The sequence below is a fragment of the Oxyura jamaicensis genome, chromosome 2 (assembly GCF_011077185.1).
Source record: "Oxyura jamaicensis isolate SHBP4307 breed ruddy duck chromosome 2, BPBGC_Ojam_1.0, whole genome shotgun sequence".
Lineage (NCBI taxonomy): Eukaryota > Metazoa > Chordata > Aves > Anseriformes > Anatidae > Oxyura > Oxyura jamaicensis.
Window position 1 is genome coordinate 134,712,957 of NC_048894.1, and position 9,947 is coordinate 134,722,903.

The 9,947-nt window shown below is 48.4% G+C and overlaps 1 protein-coding gene across 1 annotated transcript; it reads right to left on the bottom strand.

Moving 5' to 3' along the window:
- Positions 1 to 1,421: 1,421 nt before the first annotated feature.
- LOC118163060 (GSK-3-binding protein-like) lies at positions 1,422 to 2,641 on the bottom strand. Its single transcript, XM_035319516.1, has one exon. It carries the CDS (start codon positions 2,639 to 2,641, stop codon positions 2,039 to 2,041), a length of 603 nt encoding a protein of 200 aa, XP_035175407.1. The 3' UTR covers positions 1,422 to 2,038.
- Positions 2,642 to 9,947: the final 7,306 nt, after the last annotated feature.

Sequence of the window (9,947 nt, forward strand, 5' to 3'; positions counted from 1 at the left end):
CCCGTAGTTGTGTAACTCCTCGGGCTCCATCAGCAACGCTCGGTTTTTAGCTTATTTCCTGCAGCTCTTTTAGGGAAGATAATTAAACCGCTCATCCTCCAGTTCAAATTCACCGTTGGCACAGCGAGGACGCCTATCTGCTCGAGCATCTGAAGGACAAATACGAGAACAACTAGTTTTTTAGTTGTTGTTGGCTAATGGTTGTATCTGAGGCTGAGGTTTGTTTTTACATTCTCTTGAACTTCTTTTTTCCTGGAGTGAGAAGGAAACAACAAAATTTCAGATAAAAACTCCTTTGAAGCAAGGACAACCTACACGTTGCCTCATTGTATTTAAGGATAAGAACTAATGACAAACCTAAACCCATTCCAAGCCGTGCAAAATGCCACAAAAGCGGCATAAGTTATGAGAAAAAGGACTTCAGATGTTAGTAATTAGGGAGGCTCTAAAATGCGCTGAACTTCTTCCTTTGCATCTTACATGCTTTGATATGGAAAAGCTGCATTCTACTTATAAATTAGTCAAGATAAAGCTAATAATAACATCCCGTACTTTTCCTAGCGCACGAGGAATTCAGTGAAACACTACAAAATCCTTCAGTGTCAGTTTTTATCAGGAGCTGCTCGGAGAGAAAGAAATCTAAAATATCTTGTGGATTTAGTGTATTTGTCAGAAAACTAATTGCACAAGTAAACGTAGCTGCTCGCGTTGCTCTCTTGGACAAAGGCAAACATCTTCCATTTTCTTTCATGTGGGATTGCTACCTTCTTCAAAGGAGAAGCTTTTACCTCAAATTGAGTGGGGGCTGGGAGATTGTTATGCTCCGGTCTGTCTGATGTGTTCAGTTCTGATCTTGAAGCTCGTTCTTTGACTTGTAAAAAACCTAAGGCAGGGTTTCACCAAGGAGGCGATTCAGCACGGGCATTGTAACCTAATCAACATCAGCGTCCAATTCTACCAACATATTTTTAATAATTTGCTCTTATTGATGCATGACTGCCTAGACCTCTCTCCCCCTTTTTTCTCCCTCTCCTCTCCCTGAAGAAATGAAAAACAAATAGGTAACAAACCCGAGCTCTGCTCCTTCCCCAGCACAAGGTACTTAATTTTGGTCTCAGAGCGATCTGACTTACAAATTCCGACAGCCACATTCTCGGCTGCTCGAAGGGGCGTCTCACGGCTTACGAATGAACGCTGCTGGCAAACAAAGGGGCTCAGTTGCATCTCCGTGCATTAATAACCGGTGTCCCACTGCATCAGACTATGCGGATTGTTGTGGGGGATTTTTTGTCTGCAAAATGGAGATCTCACAACTGAAAGGAGACCAAGGGGAACGTTCCTGCCGGAGCATCATCCACGTAGTTTTGTTCACACGAACCGAAATTCACTTCCCCCGTAACAATGAGACACAGACCCCAAAATAAAAACAAGACCACGTTTATTCAATACAGACAGGTTAATTAAGACAGTAAGTCCTGTAAATCAGGAACACATTTCAAACGCTCCGGTACGAAGTGCATATATTTAATCAACAGCCACATCTTGTAGTTGAGCCATTGAGTTTGTCGGGGAGGGGTGGATTTGTTTTCTGAGTTTTTTTTTCCTTCTTTTTCTGTAGAAAAAAAACTTGTTTCAGCTACCTTATGCGAACAATGCATCTCTGGCTCCATTCACTCCTCAGGCGTTACAATTATAAGTCCAGCTGCCTTCCAGCTTCGATATTCACATTTTTTTAAAACTGCTTCATACAGTCACGACGGGAAAGAGAGAGGAAAAAAAAATAATAAAACATTTAAAATAAAATTAAAAAATAACACCACCACCCGGCCAACCCTCCGGGGAGGGGGCCGGGCACCCCCCCCCCCCCGGGCCGCCAGACGGGATTATTGCAGATGGCTCCGGCCGGACCGGGACCCCGGGCGAGGAAGAGGAGGAGGAGGAAGAGGCGGGGGGGGGGGAGGGGGTTAGGGCCTCACCCCTCGCCCCCCAAGCCCCCGCTGGCGGCTTCTCCTTCAGCCCAGCTCGCCCGGGGGGGGGGCTACTGCAGGGCCCTTAGCGCCTCGCCGTCCCCGCCGCTGGCCGCCGAGCAAGAAGAGGCTGAGGAGGAGGAGGAAGAGGAGGAGGCCGCCACGGCCAGCTGCAGCCGCCGCACGGCCTCCTTGATGAGGTTCCCGGAGAGGATGAGCTGCTGCAGGAGCCGGTGCGGGTCGTCGTCGTCCTCCTCGTCCGCCTGCCCGTCCGCCGGCCCGTCCGCCGCCCGCTGCTGCTGCTGCTGCCGCCGCTGCTGCCGCTGCTCCTTCCTCCGTCGGGCGGCGCTCCGCAGCCAGCCGCGGCCGCACAGCTGCTTGGCGACCCTGGGCCCGCTGCCGTCGTGCCGCGGGGCTGGCGGCGGCTGAACCGGGGCCCCGCAGCCGCCCCCGATGCCGGCCGCCGAGGGGCAGCGAGGCGAGTAGGGGGCGGCGCGGTCGCGGGCGCTGCCCGGCCCCGGGTGCTTGGTGCCGCGGGGAGCCCGGTGCTGAGCGCTGAGCTGCAGCACCTCGCCCAGCTTGGCCACCAGCGCGTCCACCTCCTTGGGGCCCGCCTGCGGGGCGGCCGCCGGCCGCTCGAGCAGCACGAAGCGCTCTCCCGGCCGGCACGGCATCTCGGCCGGCGGGGAGGGGGGGGGGGGGGAACCGGGGGAGGCCGGGGGGGCCGCCCGGCAGCACACGCGGCTCCGGCGGCCGCGGCCGAGGCTGGAGCTCGGCCCCGCTGCGCTCCGTTTGTAAACAATGGGTGACGCGGGAGCCGCGGCGCCTCCCACCGGCACCGAGCGGGGGGGGACGGCGGGGATGGGGCGGGGACAGCCGCCCGCCCGCCGCCCGCCCCCCGCATGCGGAGCCGCGGCTGTCCCGTGAGGGAGGTGGTGAGGAGGGAAGAGGGGGGAGGCGGGCGGGGGTCGCTCGGCGGATCCGCTTTGGGTCGTTTTAGCGCCCGCCTCCCCCCTCCCCCCGGTCCGTGTGGAGCGGCCCGCGTTCAAACCCCGCACCTCAGCACGGGGCGGGGCCGCGGGGATTGGCAGCGGAGGGCGGGGAGCGGCTGAGGCAGAGGGGGGCGGCGGGGCCGGGCGGGGGGGACGCCGGTCGCCTCAGGACAAGGGGCCGGGCAGGGCGAGGGGCCGCGGGGAGACGGCGGTGTGTTGGTGTTGGTTGTAGTCCCCCAGCAGAGGGAAACGCCGCTGGGACCTCATTTTGCATTATCCGAATTAAAATCACAGAATCATTAGGGTTGGAAAAGCCCTGGAAGATCACCTGGTCCAACCAGCCCCCTACCACCAATGTCACCCACTGAACCATGTCCCCAAGCACCACGTCCAACCTTTCCTTGAGCACCCCCAGGGACGGTGACACCACCACCTCCCTGGGCAACCCGTCCCAGTGCCTGACTGCTCTTTCTGACAAGAAATGTCTCCTCATTTCCAACCTGAACTTCCCCTGGCACAACTTGAGGCCATTCCCTCTAGTCCTATCGCTGGTTATCTGCGAGAAGAGGCCGACCCCAGCTCCCCACACTTTCCTTTCAGGTACCTGTAGAGAGCAATTACCAGAAGTGAAGCAAGGCTACGCTGCTGCCACCCTGCCAGCCTTCTACCCGTGGTTTGTCTGACACCCCAGACCAACACCTGCTCCACCCCTGGCCATCCTCTTCCCATCCCAGCCATTTTTCCCCCTCAGCCTGCCACCGTCACATTCAAGCCGGTGCTGAGGTCTCTGTGACGAGCCTCAAATAGCATTTTCTGGATTTCAAAACATTACGAGCATGTGCTCATTCATGTGTCTGTGTGTGTGGTAGTATCGGCCTTGAAACCAGTGGAATTGCCGGGATAATGGAAGTAGCTCACACACATAACTGTTATCAGCACCGGGTCCCTGGTTAATAAGTAAACACTTGGCAGAGGGGAAGGAATGTCCTTTGATCTGTTTGTCGATGCTTTTCGGAGCTACTTTCACTTGCTGTACGAAATGAAAGGGACTCTGTGTGTGTGTGCACGTGTCTATGAATGGTGCCTGTCATGTGAAAGTGTTACTGGTCGCTTCAGCTTAGATGTCCAGCTCCGTTACTACACGTCCAGGCTGGATTTATGTGAGCCGGGCACAAAACACGCACATTGTTTATTCATATATATTTAACGCACTGATACCTTCTTATTTTCAGCACCCTCTTGGTAACAGGCAGCTAAAGCTGATCGCATTGTTCCACAGATAATAAAAATGCGGGATCTTGTTTCCAAAGTGTTTTAAGCAAGCGCTTCTACCATTATTCACTAACTCTGCGGTATCTTTTCAACTGGAATAAAGAAAGGCCTACACAGATGCAGTAGAAGGATCGACTTCAGTTCCAAGGGAGATCTATATTCAGAGCACTTCTGAGAAGGTAATCTGGTATTCTGTACCAGCAAAACTGCAATAAGCCGGTACAGCTTATTCCAGCCTTTTCTTCTCCTCCCACAAAGCAAAATAAGCTATACCAGCAAAAGCTCAGTGTTGCTCGTGATTACATCTACACCTGGGGCTTTCATGAGCCCGGCAATGATAATCGCAAATCGCACATCATTGCATCCCCAACCGACTGCAGTCCTGGGAAAAGTTTGCAGTATGGAAGAGATCATTGCCCAGATAGGGAGATCAGAGCACAGTCAGTAACTGAATCCCAGTGTCCTCAGATCTTTTTTCATGCTAAACTTCAGCGAGGACTGATTGACAATCGACTGAATAAGTATCTGCTGAGGAGTTCAGGCTAAACCCACTGAAAATATTTACACTGAATACTACTAATCAGGGCTAATAGTTTTCCCACCTCAACAAAGCGAGTGTTGTAAATTTGCATATTTTAAGGAGTTACCAGAAGAAGGGCGTTGCATTTTGCATTCTCCTAGAGGAATTCACCAACCTCAGCCTTTATTTTGGAATTCTAACTGCTCTCTGCAAGCCAGAGTGAAAGACTGGAGGAGAGCTTAAGTGCTGGAGAATACAACGTATCCCACATCGGAGCTGAAGTTCCCCCTGCTTGGTGTGCTTACATGGGAAACCCGTGCCAAAGTGGGCTCAGTAGGAACTCACATTGTGCTCCCTTCTGCTGGGTGGATCTCTGCACCCAGCAACCTTTCTGGGGTTAAACCCAAACCAATTCCAGGAGCAAGGTCTAAGCTGTCAACAGCCAAGATCAGATGTTGGTGGCAGAAATCACTATGGTGGTTTAATAACTGCGAGCTGTTTGCTTGTGCCTCTCAGCCCGTGGAAATGGGAACATAAACAGTGGGTTCTGCAGTAAAGCAGCTGTCATGCATGTATGTGTCCTGGTGCAGACTTTGTGAGCGTAAGTAACAGGGCTAGCTGCCAGGTTGAGGATGGGGCTTCCTAAGCTACAAACATACTAGAAAAAAAAAAAAAAAAAAAAGGATACGAGCAGGTTCTTTTAAAAATAAAAAGGTTGACAAATGGTTGACAACATTTTTCAGACCACTGTGCCTTTTTTTTTTTTTTTTTTTGAGCAGTAGTTGGAATGTTACTGGTTTTCTGCATTTTATTTTATTTTATATTAATTTATTTTATTTTTATTATTATTATTATTTTCCTGCGGTTGATACATTTCTCTGTATTGTCTGCTTCTGCTGTGGGACTGCCAAAATTACCACTGCAAACTGTTGTCTAAGTCATTCCATTAACAAGACATAACAGTTGTAAACAACAACCGGTTCCTTTCCTTCATCATTATTGCTCGTATGTACTCTCCCTTTATATTTATCCATTCACATTTTTTTAGAAATCGGTCTTTAAGATATTTTCAGAAATACTTGACTTTCAGATGTCTCTGGCAGAGCTTAGAATCTTGCAGGTTTCATAAACAAACACTAATTGTACTAATTATGTGGCCACTGAGAATTTTTACATAATTTTGCAGGGCTTCCTGAGGACACGTTCCGCTTCAGAATATAAAGGTCAGTTTTTATATCTTACCTCCTGTACTGATCCTGACAAGGTGGACAAGTGGGTGTGACTTCTGAGCTTTAAACCTATTAAGAACAAACAAAGAAAACCCTTAAATCCTTTGAATCTGCAATCCGGTGTAATCCTGGCTACGTAAACAGAAGTCCTTCCACTACACGTATGTGTTCGGGATCGTGCATACGTTCCACAAAACCCACCAGTTACACGAAAACAACAACCCAACCAATGTGAAACGAGAAATAATGCTGAATTTGGGCAGGTGTTTACGTTTCCAAACCTTTTGCTGGGGCTGGGCGATCTATGATCTCAGACTTTGGTGTTGTGTGTTAAAATAAATCAGATTGATAAGTTCATGAAAGAGACTGGGGAGGGTTGCATCATAATGGCAAAGTATTTATAGTGTTGTTTATGAAACAGTAAGAGGGCTTTGAACTCAGTGAACCCGGGGACCAGGAGGTCCTTTCTAGTCCATTGTTTCCATGGCTGTTTCTCATGTCTTTTATTTCCAACAGAAACTTCTGTCATATCTATTAAATATGCGGTGCTTCTCTCCGTAACAATAGAGGTAGTGCCCATGAGTGATGCTTGTGCAGAGCAAATTAATTTCCTATGGACACTTTACAATGCAGAATGGGGAGAGGCCCGAATGCCATCCAAATAAGAGGAGTTTAGCTTCCCAAATAATCGTTTTGTAACCTGCATTTATAATACATTTCCAAGAACAAAAGACATTCCTGTAGAAACAGCTGAGGTTGCTAAGTGACACAAATGTATTTACGGTGTCATAACTTGCAAAATCCAAACACATTAGAGCAAGGGATCTAATAAGCAGAAATGTCACGAGTCTTGCACCGACTCCCAGTAAATATAAATATGTTGGCCAACACTTCTACGTGGTTTTGGATTTCCCGGTCAGAAACCTTGATGGAAACAGAAAACCTTGCTTGTTTTTGGGAATGTAGGCTTTTGTTCTTAGGAAATTCAAATATGCATATTTTGTCACAACACCAGAACCTCAATTCAGACCTACAGGATTTGTTTTTCTTGTATTGTTAATTTATCCTTATTCTATTGCCTCAGAAGTCTCCTTGAGGGATGCAGCTTACCAGCAGCTATAGATATAGCCACCTGTGAGGCAGAGTTGCTTGAAGTTTTTACTGTTTCTTACATCTCTTAGCCATGAAACCTTTAGCTTTGGGGTGAAAAGCTAAAGCTGGCACCTTCTGCTACCTCCTCACCTCCTTGCCGTGCCTGGCAAACCAAGGTGCTGCATCCCAATTTGTCCACGCACAAGGGACAAGCATTTTATCCCTGCTATGGGGGACCACAGGAGCCTGGTCCTTCCCTTTCCCTAAGCTGCAAAACCTCTTCTTCGTCCTCCGGTACACACAAGCACCCCAGGTCCCCTGTTCCCCAGATGTGCAGACGTGGCCGGTGTGCGGGGATTGCTTCAGAGCAGCGCGTTGAGCCACCTGCTTATTATGGGCTGTCAAGTTGCCTTGCACAACAGCCTCTGCTAGTTTAGGAATGAGGCGGCAGGCGTGGGAAAGGAGCCTTCAGACACCTCGGTGATGCACCAAACTACGGGGCAACCAGGTCTTTGTTTGTTTATTCAAATAATTGACTCACTTCCAGCTTTCCTAATAACCGGAATGCATTTTTATGGTGACATTATATTACAAGCAATGGGCCGGCGCGGTCTGCTGTGTGGGATCTCATAGATTTTCCACATACGCAGTTCCTGTGAATAATTTCCATTTGTGTGATCTTTTCAAATATTAAAATGCATGAAGCGGAGCTGAAAACAAAATATTGAACCAGCCATCTCGAAAAATCCCAAAGATTCAAAAGGAAAACCTCATTCACCTTTTCGTCAAAATTCCCTGCACATTTCTGTACTTCCTGACAAAGTGCCCGTGCTTGCTGCTATACCTCCAGCCCGTAACTGTTTGTTAACCAGACACGTCTCTTGACAGCTCTGTTAAAACAAGCCTATCTACGGTGAATACTGAAAAGCCACAATCAATAAACTGGTATATAATGATTACAAGTAATGCGTCTCACTTGGCGCGTAGGCCAAAAAAAAAAAGAAGGAAAAAAAAAAAAAAGCCTCTTGTCTAATTGTGCTTGAAGTAGACTTGTCTAAAATTAAGGGAGCACTTGTCCCACAAGGACGGGAGCCAATTCGGTGGAATCAATGGAACCTGGGTACGACTGCCAGCTTTCTTCTTTTAAATCCCTCCTTCAAGCATGCTTTGGACGCAAAGGCATTAGAAAAGACGAATGCTATTTAGAAAGAAAAACAGAAAAAGAAAACAAGGCACCACCTGAGATCTGATAACCCCTTGTGTTTTGATCGTGTAATTCAGGGCCCGAATGTGCTCCAGACAAGCATGATCAGCCCTCAGATGAGAAACATCCTGGGGCAGCTGCTCTGGGCACAGGCATGTTTCGTTTCCTCCTTTCTGCTCTCTGACTACAGCTCATCACATACCAGCCCTCGTGGTGTTACTAATGTCATCCCGAATTCCTCCGTTTTCCTGCTTGTTCTGGCCAGCACTGTGATGCCCACTCATGGTACGTAGCAAGTACAATTTTTGATCCCTGTCATGTTTCTTTGCAAGAGCTGGTGATTGCCAAAATATTTTAAAAACACCAGACTTCATATCCTTTTTCCTAAAGCCTTGCGAGCCCCTCAGAACAAGACAGGGAGGTCCAGCTTCTTGGAACACCTTCCTTTTTTCCTTCTCAGAACTGATGCCTCTGACAGCCCGATTCCACTGCACCACTCCCCTGTTTAGCTAATACAGTCTTTGTGATCTGCTTGTCTTCCTTTTTTTTCCATTATTTTTTTTTTTCATTAATTCTTAAAAATCCGCAAGCATTTGTGAAGCAGTGGCTTATTTCAAGCTTTTATTTTTACCCTGGCTTCTTATTTTTTGTTTTCTTACAGACACCTATTAGGGCAGCCTGGTTTTCCCTTATTAAATCAAGCCGGTGTGTTTAGACAGTGAATTTCCCAACAGCAAAGTCAACAAACAAGATCCATAAATTATTACCCAGTAATATTTTCCATCACATTAGCAACCATGTTTTCCACTATATTTTGTTTAGAGCCACACTCACCCTCAGTGGATAATGAAAAACAGCCCTGTACGTTGCAAACCTTTCAGTGTTCAGAGTCCAACCTAATAGATTTCATGAGGTCCTTGGGTGCTATTATACATGCATAATTTAGAGTAAGTAGCACAGGTCATGTCACTTAGCTCCTTCGGATGTAGGACTCTCAAGGCTTTTGGGAAAAAAACACCCTGGCTTACAGTAAGAGGCACGGAGACATTCCTGCCTTGCTCACATTTCCTCTCTGCAGGGTCCTGCTGAACCGCCACAGCTCGCAGCCAAGGGCACCAACGTGAACTGGCCGTGATTTTAATTTTCCTTTATGGCAAACTTAGACCTGCAGCAACTGCGAAGCTGCACGGGAACAGGTTGGGCTGCCCCTGCGGTGGGAAGAGGAGGCAGAGGGAGAGAGGCTGGGCATTTCCTTCCCCCCCCCCGGGAATTAGGGCATTGTGCTCTGATCGAATGGACACCTGGAGATGAAGCTGGAAGGTAAACAGCTACAGGAGCTACCCCTTCCAACGCGATATGAATTGTTCTTGTTAGACCCTCACTGTTGCTAGCAATCAGTGTGCCTCCGTCTCTTTGAAGACATCCAGCATTTTGGAATAACTCCCTGCTCTTCCCTCCTGCTAGCATTGCTTGAATCAGGAGCAGCAAAGCAAAATTCCTGCCAATTGTGAAGGAACTTTTTAAATATTTTACAGCCAGAGAGCAGCAACTTCATTGCATTAGTGTGTGTTTCCTTTTCCCATCAGCAGCTGGCACAACACAATGATGGACATTTTGGTTCCTGCACTCCATCCTTTTTGCTGAGAGACACAACTGTGTTTCTGGGGTGCG